This window comes from Oncorhynchus nerka, linkage group LG20, assembly GCF_034236695.1.
Source record: "Oncorhynchus nerka isolate Pitt River linkage group LG20, Oner_Uvic_2.0, whole genome shotgun sequence".
In the NCBI taxonomy this organism is placed as follows: domain Eukaryota; kingdom Metazoa; phylum Chordata; class Actinopteri; order Salmoniformes; family Salmonidae; genus Oncorhynchus; species Oncorhynchus nerka.
In genome coordinates this window covers 21,767,071-21,785,267 of record NC_088415.1, presented here as the reverse complement: position 1 = coordinate 21,785,267, position 18,197 = coordinate 21,767,071, and the positions used below count along the sequence as shown (strand labels likewise).

The 18,197-nt window shown below is 52.4% G+C and overlaps 1 protein-coding gene across 11 annotated transcripts in view; it reads right to left on the bottom strand.

Moving 5' to 3' along the window:
- Window positions 1-18,197, bottom strand: part of LOC115102051 (membrane-associated guanylate kinase, WW and PDZ domain-containing protein 1-like) — a 221,262-nt gene that overhangs the window by 34,889 nt on the left and 168,176 nt on the right. For all 11 annotated transcript variants that reach the window (XM_029621581.2, XM_029621582.2, XM_029621572.2 and 8 more), the window contains exon 12: window positions 17,318-17,944. In XM_029621581.2, the coding sequence (XP_029477441.1) occupies window positions 17,318-17,944 (627 nt within the window). The remainder of the gene's footprint in view (window positions 1-17,317; window positions 17,945-18,197) is intronic.

The window sequence follows — 18,197 nt, the reverse complement described above, 5'->3', positions numbered from 1 at the left end:
ACTTGTCCCTGCTCTGCAAACAGCCCACTTATGCAGCTAAAGCAGCAGATTTACATGTCTTGCTGCGGTAATGAATGTTCACACGTGGTTCAGCGCCTCACTGTGTTAGAGTAGTTCCAGCACTGTGATGTACACGTCTCTCAGTTCTGTCCTTGCTGCCACTGTGTGTTAAATCTAGACCAATGCCCAGGTTATGTAGAGGCCCGCTGATGCACAAGGGACAAAAGGAGATACAATATCACATATTGTAGGAGGGAAACACACATCCCTCCTTTCACTCTCACACACACACACACACACACACACACACATACAGGCATGTGCGAGCACACACACAACATCAGATTGAAATGCTTATGTTTCTAGCTCCAACAGTGCAGTATACCTAACAATACACACAAATAAAAATAAAGGATATAATAAGAATTAGAAGGAACAATGTTAAGGTCCGGAATATAAATCTACACTATATGTATATGATGCTGTATAGACAGTATGGACAGTATGTGAATAGGGAAGGTGTGTAGAGCAGTAATTATATAGGATGAGCCTTGACTAGAATGCAGAATATACTTATGAAGTAGGTGAAACAGTATGTAAACATTATTAAAGTGACCAGTGTTCAATATACATAGGGCAGCAGTGTCTAAGGTGCAGGTTTGAGGAACGTGTGGTAGCTGGCTAGTAACAGTGACTAAGTGCAGTGCATGGTACTGGGCGGAGGCCCGGTTAGTAAAAGTGACTAAGTTCAGGGTAGGGTACTGGGCGGAGGCCCGGTTAGTAAAAGTGACTAAGTTCAGGGTAGGGTACTGGGCGGAGGCCCGGTTAGTAAAAGTGACTAAGTTCAGGGTAGGGTACTGGGCGGAGGCCCGGTTAGTAAAAGTGACTAAGTTCAGGGTAGGGTGCTGGGCGGAGGCCCGGTTAGTAAAAGTGACTAAGTTCAGGGTAGGGTACTGGGCGGAGGCCCGGTTAGTAAAAGTGACTAAGTTCAGGGTAGGGTACTGGGCGGAGGCCCGGTTAGTAACAGTGACTAAGTTCAGGGCATGGTACTGGGCGGAGGCCCGGTTAGTAACAGTGACTAAGTTCAGGGTAGGGTACTGGGCGGAGGCCCGGTTAGTAACAGTGACTAAGTTCAGGGTAGGGTACTGGGCGGAGGCCCGGTTAGTAACAGTGACTAAGTTCAGGGTAGGGTGCTGGGCGGAGGCCCGGTTAGTAACAGTGACTAAGTTCAGGGTAGGGTACTGGGCGGAGGCCCGGTTAGTAAAAGTGACTAAGTTCAGGGTAGGGTACTGGGCGGAGGCCCGGTTAGTAACAGTGACTAAGTTCAGGGTAGGGTACTGGGCGGAGGCCCGGTTAGTAACAGTGACTAAGTTCAGGGTAGGGTACTGGGCGGAGGCCCGGTTAGTAACAGTGACTAAGTTCAGGGCATGGTACTGGGCGGAGGCCCGGTTAGTAACAGTGACTAAGTTCAGGGTAGGGTAATGGGCGGAGGCCCGGTTAGTAACAGTGACTAAGTTCAGGGTAGGGTACTAGGCGGAGGCCCGGTTAGTAACAGTGACTAAGTTCAGGGTAGGGTACTGGGCGGAGGCCCGGTTAGTAACAGTGACTAAGTTCAGGGTAGGGTACTGGGCGGAGGCCCGGTTAGTAACAGTGACTAAGTTCAGGGCATGGTACTGGGCGGAGGCCCGGTTAGTAACAGTGACTAAGTTCAGGGTAGGGTGCTGGGCGGAGGCCCGGTTAGTAACAGTGACTAAGTTCAGGGTAGGGTACTAGGCGGAGGCCCGGTTAGTAACAGTGACTAAGTTCAGGGTAGGGTACTGGGCGGAGGCCCGGTTAGTAACAGTGACTAAGTGCAGGGTAGGGTACTGGGCGGAGGCCCGGTTAGTAACAGTGACTAAGTTCAGGGTAGGGTCCTGGGCGGAGGCCTGGTTAGTAACAGAGACTAAGTGCAGGGTAGGGTACTGGGCGGAGGCCCGTGTTAGTAACAGTGACTAAGTGCAGGGCATGGTACTGGGCGGAGGCCCGGTTAGTAACAGTGACTAAGTGCAGGGCATGGTACTGGGCGGAGGCCCGGTTAGTAACAGTGAATAAGTGCAGGGCATGGTAATGGGCGGAGGCCCGGTTAGTAACAGAGACTAAGTGCAGGGCATGGTACTGGTCGGAGGCCCGGTTAGTAACAGAGACTAAGTGCAGGGTAGGGTACTGGGCGGAGGCCCGGTTAGTAACAGTGACTAAGTTCAGGGTAGGTTACTGGGCGGAGGCCCGGTTAGTAACAGTGACTAAGTTCAGGGCATGGTACTGGGCGGAGGCCCGGTTAGTAACAGTGACTAAGTGCAGGGCATGGTACTGGGCGGAGGCCCGGTTAGTAACAGTGACTAAGTTCAGGGTAGGTTACTGGGCGGAGGCCCGGTTAGTAACAGTGACTAAGTTCAGGGCATGGTACTGGGCGGAGGCCCGGTTAGTAACAGTGACTAAGTGCAGGGCATGGTACTGGGCGGAGGCCCGGTTAGTAACAGTGACTAAGTTCGAGGGTAGGGTACTGGGCAGAGGCCCGGTTAGTAACAGTGACTATGTGCAGGGCATGGTACTGGGCGGAGGCCCGGTTAGTAACAGAGACTAAGTGCAGGGCATGGTACTGGGCGGAGGCCCGGTTAGTAACAGCGACTAAGTTCAGGGTAGGGTACTGGGCGGAGGCCCGGTTAGTAACAGTGGCTAAGTTCAGGGCATGGTACTGGGCGGAGGCCCGGTTAGTAACAGTGACTATGTTCAGAGTAGGGTATAGGGCGGAGGCCGGATAGTAACAGAGACTAAGTGCATGGCATGGTACTGGGCGGAGGCCCGGTTAGTAACAGAGACTAAGTGCAGGGTAGGGTACTGGGCGGAGGCCCGGTTAGTAACAGTGACTAAGTTCAGGGCATGGTACTGGGCGGAGGCCCGGTTAGTAACAGTGACTAAGTTCAGGGTAGGGTACTGGGCGGAGGCCCGATTAGTAACAGTGACTAAGTTCAGGGCATGGTACTGGGCGGAGGCCCGGTTAGTAACAGTGACTAAGTGCAGGGCATGGTACTGGGCGGAGGCCCGGTTAGTAACAGTGACTAAGTTCAGGGTAGGGTACTGGGCGGAGGCCCGGTTAGTAACAGTGACTAAGTTCAGGGTAGGGTACTCGGCGGAGGCCAGGTTAGTAACAGTGACTATGTTCAGAGTAGGGTATAGGGCGGAGGCCGGTTAGTAACAGAGACTAAGTGCAGGGCATGGTACTGGGCGGAGGCCCGGTTAGTAACAGAGACTAAATGCAGGGTAGGGTACTGGGCGGAGGCCCGGTTAGTAACAGAGACTAAGTGCAGGGTAGGGTACTGGGCGGAGGCCAGGTTAGTAACAGTGACTAAGTGCAGGGCATGGTACTGGGCGGAGGCCCGGTTAGTAACAGTGACTAAGTTCAGGGTAGGGTACTGGGCGGAGGCCCGGTTAGTAACAGTGACTAAGTTCAGGGTAGGGTACTCGGCGGAGGCCAGGTTAGTAACAGTGACTATGTTCAGAGTAGGGTATAGGGCGGAGGCCGGTTAGTAACAGAGACTAAGTGCAGGGCATGGTACTGGGCGGAGGCCCGGTTAGTAACAGAGACTAAATGCAGGGTAGGGTACTGGGCGGAGGCCCGGTTAGTAACAGAGACTAAGTGCAGGGTAGGGTACTGGGCGGAGGCCAGGTTAGTAACAGTGACTATGTTCAGAGTAGGGTATAGGGCGGAGGCCGGTTAGTAACAGAGACTAAGTGCAGGGTAGGGTACTGGGCGGAGGCCCGGTTAGTAACAGAGACTAAGTGCAGGGTAGGGTACTGGGCGGAGGCCCGGTTAGTAACAGTGACTAAGTTCAGGGTAGGGTACTGGGCGGAAGCCCGGTTAGTAACAGAGACTAAGTGCAGGGCATGGTACAGGGCGGTTAGTAACAGAGACTAAATGCAGGGCAGGGTACTGGGCGGAGGCCGGTTAGTAACAGAGACTAAGTGCAGGGCATGGTACTGGGCGGAGGCCGGTTAGTAACAGAGACTAAGTGCAGGGCAGGGTACTGGGCGGAGGCCGGTTAGTAACAGAGACTAAGTGCAGGGCATGGTACTGGGCGGAGGCCGGTTAGCAACAGTGACTAAGTGCAGGGCAGGGTACAGGGCGGTTAGTAACATAGACTAAGTGCAGGGCAGAGTACAGGGCAGAGGCCGGTTAGTAACAGAGACTAAGTGCAGGGCATGGTACTGGGCGGAGGCCGGTTAGTAACAGAGACTAAGTGCAGGGCATGGTACTGGGCGGAGGCCGGTTAGTAACAGAGACTAAGTGCAGGGCAGGGTACAGGGCGGTTAGTAACAGTGACTAAGTGCAGGGTAGGGTACTGGGCGGAGGCCGGTTAGTAACAGTGACTAAGTGCAGGGCAGGGTACAGGGCGGTTAGTAACAGAGACTAAGTGCAGGGCATGGTACAGGGCGGTTAGTAACAGAGACTAAGTGCAGGGCAGGGTACAGGGCGGAGGCCGGTTAGTAACAGAGACTAAGTGCAGGGCAGGGTACAGGGCGGTTAGTAACAGAGACTAAGTGCAGGGCAGGGTACAGGGCGGTTAGTAACAGAGACAAAGTGCAGGGCAGGGTACAGGGCGGAGGCCGGTTAGTAACAGAGACTAAGTGCAGGGCAGGGTACAGGGCGGTTAGTAACAGAGACTAAGTGCAGGGCAGGGTACAGGGCGGTTAGTAACAGAGACTAAGTGCAGGGCAGGGTACAGGGCGGAGGCCCGGTTAGTAACAGAGACTAAGTGCAGGGTAGGGTACTGGGCGGAGGCCCGGTTAGTAACAGTGACTAAGTTCAGAGTAGGGTATAGGGCGGAGGCCGGATAGTAACAGAGACTAAGTGCATGGCATGGTACTGGGCGGAGGCCCGGTTAGTAACAGTGACTAAGTTCAGGGTAGGGTACTGGGCGGAGGCCCGGTTAGTAACAGTGACTAAGTGCAGGGCAGGGTACAGGGCGGTTAGTAACAGAGACTAAGTGCAGGGCATGGTACAGGGCGGTTAGTAACAGAGACTAAGTGCAGGGCAGGGTACAGGGCGGAGGCCGGTTAGTAACAGAGACTAAGTGCAGGGCAGGGTACAGGGCGGTTAGTAACAGAGACTAAGTGCAGGGTAGGGTACTGGGCGGAGGCCCGGTTAGTAACAGAGACTAAGTGCAGGGTAGGGTAGGGTACTGGGCGGAGGCCCGGTTAGTAACAGTGACTAAGTTCAGGGTAGGGTACTGGGCGGAAGCCCGGTTAGTAACAGAGACTAAGTGCAGGGCATGGTACAGGGCGGTTAGTAACAGAGACTAAGTGCAGGGCAGGGTACAGGGCGGTTAGTAACAGAGACTAAATGCAGGGCAGGGTACTGGGCGGAGGCCGGTTAGTAACAGAGACTAAGTGCAGGGCATGGTACTGGGCGGAGGCCGGTTAGTAACAGAGACTAAGTGCAGGGCAGGGTACTGGGCGGAGGCCGGTTAGTAACAGAGACTAAGTGCAGGGCATGGTACTGGGCGGAGGCCGGTTAGCAACAGTGACTAAGTGCAGGGCAGGGTACAGGGCGGTTAGTAACATAGACTAAGTGCAGGGCAGAGTACAGGGCAGAGGCCGGTTAGTAACAGAGACTAAGTGCAGGGCATGGTACTGGGCGGAGGCCGGTTAGTAACAGAGACTAAGTGCAGGGCATGGTACTGGGCGGAGGCCGGTTAGTAACATAGACTAAGTGCGGGGCAGGGTACAGGGCGGTTAGTAACAGAGACTAAGTGCAGGGCAGGGTACAGGGCGGTTAGTAACAGTGACTAAGTGCAGGGTAGGGTACTGGGCGGAGGCCGGTTAGTAACAGTGACTAAGTGCAGGGCAGGGTACAGGGCGGTTAGTAACAGAGACTAAGTGCAGGGCATGGTACAGGGCGGTTAGTAACAGAGACTAAGTGCAGGGCAGGGTACAGGGCGGAGGCCGGTTAGTAACAGAGACTAAGTGCAGGGCAGGGTACAGGGCGGTTAGTAACAGAGACTAAGTGCAGGGCAGGGTACAGGGCAGTTAGTAACAGAGACTAAGTGCAGGGCAGGGTACAGGGCGGAGGCCGGTTAGTAACAGAGACTAAGTGCAGGGCAGGGTACAGGGCGGTTAGTAACAGAGACTAAGTGCAGGGCAGGGTACAGGGCGGTTAGTAACAGTGACTAAGTGCAGGGCAGGGTACAGGGCGGTTAGTAACAGAGACTAAGTGCAGGGCAGGGTACAGGGCGGAGGCCCGGTTAGTAACAGAGACTAAGTGCAGGGTAGGGTACTGGGCGGAGGCCAGGTTAGTAACAGTGACTATGTTCAGAGTAGGGTATAGGGCGGAGGCCGGTTAGTAACAGAGACTAAGTGCAGGGTAGGGTACTGGGCGGAGGCCCGGTTAGTAACAGTGACTAAGTTCAGGGTAGGGTACTGGGCGGAGGCCCGGTTAGTAACAGAGACTAAGTGCAGGGCATGGTACAGGGCGGTTAGTAACAGAGACTAAGTGCAGGGCAGGGTACAGGGCGGTTAGTAACAGAGACTAAGTGCAGGGCAGGGTACAGGGCGGTTAGTAACAGAGACTAAATGCAGGGCAGGGTACTGGGCGGAGGCCGGTTAGTAACAGAGACTAAGTGCAGGGCATGGTACTGGGCGGAGGCCGGTTAGTAACAGAGACTAAGTGCAGGGCATGGTACTGGGCGGAGGCCGGTTAGTAACATAGACTAAGTGCGGGGCAGGGTACAGGGCGGTTAGTAACAGAGACTAAGTGCAGGGCAGGGTACAGGGCGGTTAGTAACAGTGACTAAGTGCAGGGTAGGGTACTGGGCGGAGGCCGGTTAGTAACAGTGACTAAGTGCAGGGCAGGGTACAGGGCGGTTAGTAACAGAGACTAAGTGCAGGGCATGGTACAGGGCGGTTAGTAACAGAGACTAAGTGCAGGGCAGGGTACAGGGTGGTTAGTAACAGAGAGTAAGTGCAGGGCAGGGTACAGGGCGGAGGCGGGTTAGTAACAGAGACTAAATGCAGGGCAGGGTACAGGGCGGTTAGTAACAGAGACTAAGTGCAGGGCAGGGTACAGGGCGGTTAGTAACAGAGACTAAGTGCAGGGCAGGGTACAGGGCGGAGGCCGGTTAGTAACAGAGACTAAGTGCAGGGCAGGGTACAGGGCGGTTAGTAACAGAGACTAAGTGCAGGGCAGGGTACAGGGCGGTTAGTAACAGTGACTAAGTGCAGGGCAGGGTACAGGGCGGTTAGTAACAGAGACTAAGTGCAGGGCAGGGTACAGGGCGGTTAGTAACAGAGACTAAGTGCAGGGCATGGTACAGGGCGGTTAGTAACAGAGACTAAGTGCAGGGCAGGGTACAGGGCGGTTAGTAACAGTGACTAAGTGCAGGGTAGGGTACTGGGCGGAGGCCGGTTAGTAACAGTGACTAAGTGCAGGGCAGGGTACAGGGCGGTTAGTAACAGAGACTAAGTGCAGGGCATGGTACAGGGCGGTTAGTAACAGAGACTAAGTGCAGGGCAGGGTACAGGGTGGTTAGTAACAGAGACTAAGTGCAGGGCAGGGTACAGGGCGGAGGCGGGTTAGTAACAGAGACTAAATGCAGGGCAGGGTACAGGGCGGTTAGTAACAGAGACTAAGTGCAGGGCAGGGTACAGGGCAGTTAGTAACAGAGACTAAGTGCAGGGCAGGGTACAGGGCGGTTAGTAACAGAGACTAAGTGCAGGGCAGGGTACAGGGCAGTTAGTAACAGAGACTAAGTGCAGGGCAGGGTACAGGGCGGTTAGTAACAGAGACTAAGTGCAGGGCAGGGTACAGGGCGGTTAGTAACAGAGATTAAGTGCAGGGCAGGGTACAGGGCGGAGGCCGGTTAGTAACAGAGACTATTTGCAAGGCATGGTACTGGGCGGAGGCCGGCTTGTGGTGACTAATGAACAGTTGGATGTCCTGGAGATATAGGCTGTTTTTCAGTCTCTTGGTCCCAGCTTTGATGCACCTGTACTGCCTGGTGGCTGAGGTCCTTGATGATCTTCTTATTCTTCCTGTGACACCGGGGGCTGTAGAAGTCCTGGAGGGAAGGCAGTATGCTTTGGTGATGCTCTGGGCAGACCACACCATCCTCTGGAGAGCCCTGCGGTTGAGGATGGTGCAATTGCCATACCAGGCAGTGATATAGCCTGACAGCATGCTGTCAATGGTGCATCTGTAGAAGTTCGTGAAGGTCTTAGGTGCCAAGACGAATTACCTTTTTTACCACACTGTCTGTGTGGCTGGACCATTTCAGGTTGCCGAGGAACATGAAGGTTTTCACTCTCTCCACTGCAGCCTCATTGATGTGGATGGGGGTGTGCTGTCTCTGCTATCTACTGAAGTCCACTATCAGCCTCTTCATTTGAAGGGGAGGTTATTTTCCTGGTTATTTTTCTGGCACTGCCCCGCCAGGGCTGTCTCATTGTTGTTGGTAATCAGGTCTACCATTCTTGTGTCTTCTGCAAACTTGATGATTGAGTTGGAGATGTGTGTGGCCACACAGTCATGGGTGGACAGGGAGTAGAGAAGGGGGCTGAGCACGCACCCTTGTGGGGCACGCGTGTTACACAGGGCAGGGTTCAGACCCAGGGCCCAAAGCTTAGTGATGAGCTAGGAGGGCACTATGGTGTTGAAGGCTGAGCAGTAGCCGGAGAACAGCTTTCCCCCATACAGGTATTCCTCTTGTCCAGATAGGGCAATGTCCAGTGCAATGGCGATTGCATCATCCGTGGATCTGTTGGGACGGTATGCAAATTGGAGGTGTGGGGTAGGTGGAGGTGATATCCTTAACTAGCCTCTCAAAGCACTTCATGATGACAGAAGTGAGTGCTACGGGCAATAGTAATATAGTTGAGTTACCTTCGCTTTCTTGGGTACAGGAACAATGGTGGACATCTTGAAGTGGGGACAACAGACTGGGATAAGGATTGATTGAATATGTCCGTAAACACTCCAGCCAGCTGGTCTGCACAAGCTTTGTGGACGTGGCTTGGGATGCCGCCTGGGCCGACAGCCTTGCGACAGTTAACACGCATAAATGTTTTACTTACGTGGAAGTGGGTGAAGAAGGTGAATAGCTTGTCCAGGTCGCTGCCACATACATCTCCTATCTGAGCTGTTGAATTGCGACTTGACTTTGTCCCTGTACTGTCTTTCTGCCAGTTTGATTGTCTTACTGAGGGAATAACTACACTGTTCGTACTCATCCATGTTCCTAGTCACCTTGCCGTAAATGTGGTGGTTTTCACTTTCAGTTTTGCATGAATGCTGCCATCTATCCACAGTTTCTGGTTGGATAAGTTGTAATCGTCACAGTGGGAACAACATCCTCTATGCACTTCCTACAAGATGACACCGACAGACATGACGGCCTGCTTCTAGGTCCTAGACAACAGTCTTTTTTTAGGGGGTTATTTCTTTCCATTTCTGCTCAGTACATTTCTTGCATTATTAGCTACAGCCCCAAATTATTTTGGGATATTACACACACGCACACACTATACACACACTATACACACACTTGACTTTTGTGCTGTTGACTGTGCTCAATAATGTTTGTACCATGTTTTGTGCTGCTACCATGTTGTGTTGCTACCATGTTGTTGTTATGTTGTGTTGCTACCATGCTGTGTTGTCATGTGTTGCTGCCTTGCTATGTTCTTGTCCTAGGTCTCTCTTTATGTAGTGTTGTGTTGTCTCTCTTGTTGTGATGTGTGTTTTGTTCTATATTTACACTGTATTCATTAAATGTTTTTATTCCCCGGGCCCCGTCCCCCAGGAGCCTTTTGCCATTAGGTAGGTCGTCATTGTAAATAAGAATTTGTTCTTAACTGACTTGCCTAGTTAAATAAAGGTTAAATAAAATAGAATAAAAAAGACCCCCCATCCCATCCAACATACATCCACCAGGTGTGAATGATGCATTGTGGTCACACCACCTAGTTCCTTCCTCCTGCCTGAGCCTGAGCAGCTGAATGACAACAAGGCTCTGCTCAATACTCTGAAACGGAACAATGAATCCGTTGGCCCGTCTCTCGTGTTAAAGGCCTCTGGATTGATCACTAAGAATGGAACACTGGCTTAAAAGGCCCAGTCTTCTGAACATTGAGCAGACCATGCTGTCTGAATGACTAAGAGGGCCTGGCTATTGTGATGCTAATTTTGGGAAGTAAACCGTGTTGGAGTGAAAGAGCAGAGTGGTCAGTGAGTTGATCTGTAATGGACTGAGGACTCTAAGAGAGTGGAGCTGTGGAGCGTTCCAGGTTTAACACTTGGCTAAGAGAGAGATGCTGTGAGTCTGTCTTAACTGTGCCATAGCCACCCAGCTGACTGGGTAGGGACATCTATTAATGAGGATATTATGGGGAGAAAGTGGTGGGTGGGTGGGTGAGTGTGTGAGTGGGTGGGTGGGTGGGTGTGTTAGAGTCGACATGTGAGTGGGTGGGTGTGTGCGTGAGTGGGTGGGTGTGTTAGAGTCGACATGTGAGTGGGTGGGTGTGTGTGTGAGTGGGTGGGTGGGTGTGTTAGAGTCGACATGTGAGTGGGTGGGTGGGTGTGTTAGAGTCGACATGTGAGTGGGTGGGTGTGTGCGTGTGTGCGTGAGTGGGTGGGTTAGAGTCGACATGTGAGTGGGTGGGTGTGTGCGTGAGTGGGTGTGTTAGAGTCGACATGTGAGTGGGTGGGTGTGTGTGTGAGTGGGTGGGTGGGTGTGTTAGAGTCGACATGTGAGTGGGTGGGTGTGTGTGTGAGTGGGTGGGTGTGTTAGAGTCGACATGTGAGTGGGTGGGTGGGTGCGTGAGTGGGTGGGTGGGTGGGTGTGTTAGAGTCGACATGTGAGTGGGTGGGTGTGTGCGTGAGTGGGTGGGTGGGTGTGTTAGAGTCGACATGTGAGTGGGTGGGTGTGTGCGTGAGTGGGTGGGTGGGTGTGTTAGAGTCGACATGTGAGTGGGTGGGTGGGTGTGTTAGAGTCGACATGTGAGTGGGTGGGTGTGTGCGTGTGTGCGTGAGTGGGTGGGTGGGTGTGTTAGAGTCGACATGTGAGTGGGTGGGTGTGTGCGTGAGTGGGTGTGTTAGAGTCGACATGTGAGTGGGTGGGTGTGTGTGTGAGTGGGTGGGTGGGTGTGTTAGAGTCGACATGTGAGTGGGTGGGTGTGTGTGTGAGTGGGTGGGTGTGTTAGAGTCGACATGTGAGTGGGTGGGTGGGTGCGTGAGTGGGTGGGTGGGTGGGTGTGTTAGAGTCGACATGTGAGTGGGTGGGTGTGTGCGTGAGTGGGTGGGTGGGTGTGTTAGAGTCGACATGTGAGTGGGTGGGTGTGTGCGTGAGTGGGTGGGTGGGTGTGTTAGAGTCGACATGTGAGTGGGTGGGTGTGTGCGTGGGTGGGTGGGTTAGAGTCGACATGTGAGTGGGTGGGTGCGTGAGTGGGTGGGTGTGTTAGAGTCGACATGTGAGTGGGTGGGTGTGTGCGTGAGTGGGTGGGTGGGTGGGTGTGTTAGAGTCGACATGTGAGTGGGTGGGTGTGTGCGTGAGTGAGTGGGTGGGTGGGTGTGTTAGAGTCGACATGTGAGTGGGTGGGTGTGTGCGTGAGTGGGTGGGTGGGTGTGTTAGAGTCGACATGTGAGTGGGTGGGTGTGTGCGTGAGTGGGTGGGTGTGTTAGAGTCGACATGTGAGTGGGTGGGTGTGTGCGTGAGTGGGTGGGTGGGTGTGTTAGAGTCGACATGTGAGTGGGTGGGTGTGTGCGTGAGTGGGTGGGTGGGTGTGTTAGAGTCGACATGTGAGTGGGTGGGTGTGTGCGTGAGTGTGAGTGGTTAGAGTGTGGGTGTGTGTGTGAGTGGGTGGGTGTGTTAGAGTCGACATGTGAGTGGGTGGGTGTGTGCGTGAGTGGGTGGGTGTGTGCGTGAGTGGGTGTGTTAGAGTCGACATGTGATTGGGTGGGTGGGTGTGTTAGAGTTGACATGAGTGGGTGTGTTAGAGTCGACATGTGAGTGGGTGGGTGTGTGCGTGAGTGGGTGGGTGGGTGCGTGAGTGGGGGTGGGTGTGTTAGAGTCGACATGTGAGTGGGTGTGTTAGAGTCGACATGTGAGTGGGTGGGTGTGTGCGTGAGTGGGTGGGTGTGTTAGAGTCGACATGTGAGTGGGTGGGTGTGTGTGTGAGTGGGTGGGTGTGTTAGAGTCGACATGTGAGTGGGTGGGTGTGTTAGAGTCGACATGTGAGTGGGTGGGTGTGTGCGTGGGTGGGTGGGTGTGTTAGAGTCGACATGTGAGTGGGTGGGTGTGTGCGTGGGGGTACATGACATGTATTATTTCATTGAGTCTGTGTCTATGCTCTGTTCAGGCTGTGGCCTTGGATATGTTCTCAGCAGTGCCCACACTAAGGGAATGAATGGCTGTTACGTCAGAGTGCTACAAGAACAACATGACAAATATCCTATTTTGTTTGGCTAAACTCCTTCACCTTCTTCTACACATCCCCATGTTGTCTTTCTAGTCACCTTTCAATATCTTCCTCTTATTCTTGATCTCTTTTCTTCTTGCCATTTACCCCCCCTCTCTCTGTCTCTCTCTCTCCCCCTCCCTCCCTCCCTCCCTCTCCCTCTCCCACCCCTCTCTCTCTCTCTCTTGATCCTATCATCCCCAAGGGGACCGTCCCTACTGAGGTGCAGTGGAGCATCGTCATGGCAACAAAGGCAAGGCAAGATGGAGGATATTTACAACTCATCTCGCAGAGAGAGAAACGGAGGTGAGGAGAGATATTGTGGGTACAAGGTTTTGAGGGGGGAAGGAGGAGAGGTAAGTGTGGGAGTGGATGAGAAGAGTTCATGTACTGTACGTATGTTGATCTGAAACTTTCTCCCTCTCCCCTCTCTTGATATTAGTCTATGGGTTAAACATTGAAAACTAGGACGCCCATTCGTTGGGATGTCCTACGTCCAAGTCACGATTCAATTCACTTCTGATACATTGTTATGCTATTGTGGCACATATTGATGTACTGACAAAACACATTGTACAGCTAGACAATATGCATTCATTAAACATTTGTACTGCGTAGCTAGCAAAACTGAACCCCTTACGGACAATCAATTCTCAATGCCTCTGAACTTTTCTCCTCCCACACAAACAACTTTTCTATTTTTCAGAAACTCCATTTAGAAATGCAGAGAACTCCTGGTCCCCTGAGGCGATGAGAATAAATAGCTGAACTGTTGTATCATCATAAACAGTGTTTCTGCCAATCTTCAGGGATGATTGTAACTCTGCATATCTCAGATAATGCTGACAGCTCTATATGACTCAAGGTAAGAAGGACAATCACGTTGTATTACCGACGTTCAGTATCTAACTGAAATGAGACCATGTGATAGAGGATGCTGGATGTGGTCTGCATATACTGCTGGTTGTGAAGATATTGACATGACGGCATGATGCACACCTCCTGTATGTCCTCTCTCTCTCTCTCTCTCTCTCTCTCTGAACCCATAGCAAGTATCTCTCTCTCTCTCTCTCAGACAGAACAGACTGATGACTCAAAGATGCAGAGATTAAATATTTTATTCATCTACCCAAGGGAGGGTTTCCTCTCCTCCTCCTCTTCCCTAAACCAACTTCTTCTCTCATTGAGCATTGTTGAGCCTCCTCCTCTTCCCTCATCCTCCTCTCTTTCCTCTCTACATACCACCTTACTCTGATAACCTTCTGCAATTCCTGAGCTCTAACTTCTTTTTTCCTCCCTCTCTTCTTCTAAACACATACAGCTTGGACATTCCCCATCTTTAATTACTTCCTCTTTTTCTCCCTCCTTTCTACCCTCCCTTCCTCCTTCTCCCTTCCTCCTTCCCTCCTACTCCTCTTCTGATCGTCTAAAGGTGTTGTTTGTTGTGGGTTATGAGGCATTATCAGAAAATCACCAGAAAGTTCACTGCCTCCTCCTCCTCCTCTTCCGACAGCCAACTAGACAGCCAGCCAGCCAACCAACCAGACAGCCAGCCAGCGAAACAGACAGCCAGCCAACCAGCCAACCAACCAGACAGCCAGCCAGACAGCCAGCCAACCAACCAGACAGCCAGCCAGCGAAACAGACAGCCAGCCAACCAGCCAACCAACCAGACAGCCAGCCAACCAGCCAGCCAGACAGACAGCCAGCAAAACATCCAGCCAGCCAGCGAAACAGACAGCCAGCCAACCAGCTAACCAGCCAGCCAGACAGACAGCCAGCAAAACATCCAGCCAGCCAGCCAGACAGCAAGCCAACCAGCCAGACAGACAGCAAGCCACTGCTCCCTCCATTCCCACAAAAACCTCAGTCTGCTGCTCACAGCTTCACATAGACAATACAACCCTACACAATGTTAACCCAAGCCCACAGTATCTCAGCACCTCATCAACAGGAAATTGACCAATGAACCGACCTGGGTCTAGTGTAATGATCCCCTGCCTTCTACGCTAAGGGAGATGGGGAGAGACACCAGAGACCATCTCCCTTAGCGTAGAAGGCAAAGGGCATGGCTACGGGGAGAGACACCAGAGACCGTCTGCCCCGTAGCCATGCCCTTTGCCTTCTACGCTAAGGGAGATGGTCTCTGGTGTCTCTCCCCGTCTGCCCCGTAGCCATGCCCTTTGCCTTCTACGCTAAGGGAGATGGTCTCTGGTGTCTCTCCCCGTCTGCCCCGTAGCCATGCCCTTTGCCTTCTACGCTAAGGAGATGGTCTCTGGTGTCTCTCCCGTCTGCCCCGTAGCCATGCCCTTTGCCTTCTACGCTAAGGGAGATGGTCTCTGGTGTCTCTCCCCGTCTGCCCGTAGCCATGCCCTTTGCCTTCTACGCTAAGGGAGATGGTCTCTGGTGTCTCTCCCCGTCTGCCCCGTAGCCATGCCCTTTGCCTTCTACGCTAAGGGAGATGGTCTCTGGTGTCTCTCCCCGTCTGCCCCGTAGCCATGCCCTTTGCCTTCTACGCTAAGGGAGATGGTCTCTGGTGTCTCTCCCCGTCTGCCCCGTAGCCATGCCCTTTGCCTTCTACGCTAAGGGAGATGGTCTCTGGTGTCTCTCCCCGTCTGCCCCGTAGCCATTTCCTTTTTTCCTTCTACGCTAAGGGAGATGGTCTCTGGTGTCTCTCCCCGTCTGCCCCGTAGCCATGCCCTTTGCCTTCTACGCTAAGGGAGATGGTCTCTGGTGTCTCTCCCCGTCTGCCCCATAGTCATGCCCTTCCTCTCTCCCTCTATCCCTGTGGATGTCCTAGCAGCCAGGAGACGGGCTGTATCTGTGTGTGTATCAGTCTTGTACAGGCCAGTAATGATGCTGACATTTAGTCAGTCAATACAGCAGCGTTATTTCAGCCCAGGAAACCCAAGGTCAACTCATTACAGTTCATAATTGATGGTGCCTGCATATGCCCACCCTCAGCTAATAGGGATCTAGGGAAGTAGGCAGGGTGAGCAATTTCACAAATGATGAGGGCTGAAGCCAAATTAGCGCATGGTTAGAAACTGTATGGATAATGATGGTTGCTATTAACAGTTTGTCTCTTTCTCTAGCCTTGCAAAACTCTGACTGTAACCTTTTAGAATTATTTGAATTTAATTGAATTATTATTTTAACACAGGAAGGTTTGAGTGTAACCCTTTAAGGAATACATCCACCTATTCATTTTTTTACAGACCTATTATGTTAAATCTCCGTTGGTAATTGATGTGATAAAGATGATCTGGATTGTATTGACATAGGAAGGTTAATCATAGACATTAATGACGTGTGAATACCTCACAGGAGGCTGCTGAGGGGAGGACGGCTCAGAGCAAATGGAATGGCATCAAACACATGGAAACCATTCCACCTCTTCCACTCCAGCCATTACCACGAGCCCAATTAAGGTGCCACCAACCTCCTGTGGAATACAGACTTCTGCTTTAACAGCTCTGCTGCTGACTTGACTAGCTTCAGACTCCATTTCACATTCCTCTATTCAAAATCAGTGGCTGTTCTTTCTGCTCTGTACCTCTCTTTCCCCATATTGCTCTCCCTTCACCCCACCTCTCTCTGTTCCTCTCTCTGTATCCTCCCAAGCTAATTGGAACAGAAGACACTTTGATCAGAGCTAGGACGGCGTCTTTGGCTGAGCCCTCTCACTACTAACACACCCAACTATCATCTAAGCAACACAGACACAGCGCCAGAGACAAAGACCAGGCTTAAAGAGAGGTGAGAGAGGGAGAGAAAGGGAGAGAGAGGGAGAGCGAGAGAGAGAGAGAGAGAGAGGGAGGGAGAGAGAGAGATGGAGAGAGAGGGGGGGAGGTAGAGAGAGGGAGGGAGAGAGAGAGAGAGGGAGAGATACAGGGAGAGAGAGAGTGGGCAAGAGATACAAAGTGAGAGAGAGAGAGGGGAGAGAGATACAAAGTGAGAGAGAGGGGGAGAGAGAGGGCAAGAGATACAAAGTGAGAGAGGGGAGAGAGAGGGGAGAGAGAGGGCAAGAGATACAAAGTGAGAGAGGGGAGAGAGAGGGAGTGAGAGAGGGGAGAGAGGGGGAGAGAGAGAGAAACGAGGAGAGATACAAAGTGAGAGAGAATAAGTAAAAGATAATGAGAGAAAAAGAGTGAAAGAATAGAGACAGTGATAAAGAATAAGTTAAATAAATAGAAAAGATAAGAGAGAAATAGTGAGAACAGAGAGAGAGAGAGAGAGAGAGAGAGATACAGGGAGAGAGAGAGAGGGAGAGATACAGGGAGAGAGAGTGGGCAAGAGATACAAAGTGAGAGAGAGAGAGGGGAGAGAGATGCAAAGTGAGAGAGAGGGGAAGAGAGAAAAGCAGGAGAGCCTATGAGCTGACAGAACACAGGGAGATTAGCAGCATCTCAGCAGAGTCACTCTTCATCCATAATCAGGACAGATAAGAGTCCCTGACCTAACACCATCCTCCTCTCTTCTCCTCTGTCTCCTCCTCCCATCCTGGACATGCTCTCCACCTTTCCATCCATTCCCTCTCTCACTTATCTGATCACCCACTCATTTCTCTTCTCTACATAAGATCCACAACCTCCTTTATTCAACCTTTAACCCACTTACCCCCTAACACACTCAACATCTCAGCTATTCATGCTGTTTGCCAGTGGAAGTGTCTTTATCTGCGAACCAATCCCTCCCCCTCTCTCATTCCCTCCATCCCCTATCCTCCTCCTTGGGTTGAGCATGTACCCCACTGTACCAGCATGATGACCAGACACCCCTCCGTCCTTCCTCCTCTCCCTCCCTCCTGACCCTAATCAGTGGACTTACGTACCTCTCTGCACCAGCATGGTGACCTCGCTGCCTCTGGGACACTTGCTGAGCAGGTCCACCACCTGGTTGTGAGTCATGTTCTGGACGTTCCTCTTGTTCACCTCCATCAGAATGTCTGACTCCTTCAGGCCCCTGCAGCGGGGGTAGTCCACAATCTGCTTCACCCTCTGACCCCCACCCGTCAAGCTGTCAGCGATTGTGAACCCAAAGCCCTTATCGCCCTTCTCCATGTGCACCGTGATCAGCTCGGGCTGCCCGGCGATGGACGACGCCAGGGTGACCACGTCGCTGGAGGAGTAGCCGTGTGAGCCGTTGGACGCCACCTCCGCCGAGGGGCTGAGGGCCCGCGGCTCCCTCATCCCGTTAATGGGGCCTCCGGTCTGGCTGCCGTGGCTGGACGGGGAGTCATAGCTCTGCTGGCCATTGACGATGATGGGCTCCTTGTCCAGGATGGCCACGGAGGTCACCAGGCTGGTGTTGGGGTCGTCGGGGTCAAAGGGCAGAGGGTAGCCGCGGCACAGGGCCAGGTCCACCATGGAGCCGATCGGGATGGACTGGAAGATCTTCACCACCTGGGCGTGGGTGTAGCCAAGCACGATGATGTCATTCACACTTACTATGACATCACCTAGAGAAGGAAGACACGGAGACGGACGGGACAGTTAGTAACACAGTTAGTAGAACAGTCCCTATCACATCACGTAACTGTGTTACATTAGTAACACAGTTAGTAGAACAGTCACTATCACATCACATTAGTAACACAGTTAGTAGAACAGTCACTATCACGTCACATTAGTAACACAGTTAGTAGAACAGTCACTATCACATCACATTAGTAACACAGTTAGTAGAACAGTCACTATCACATCACATTAGTA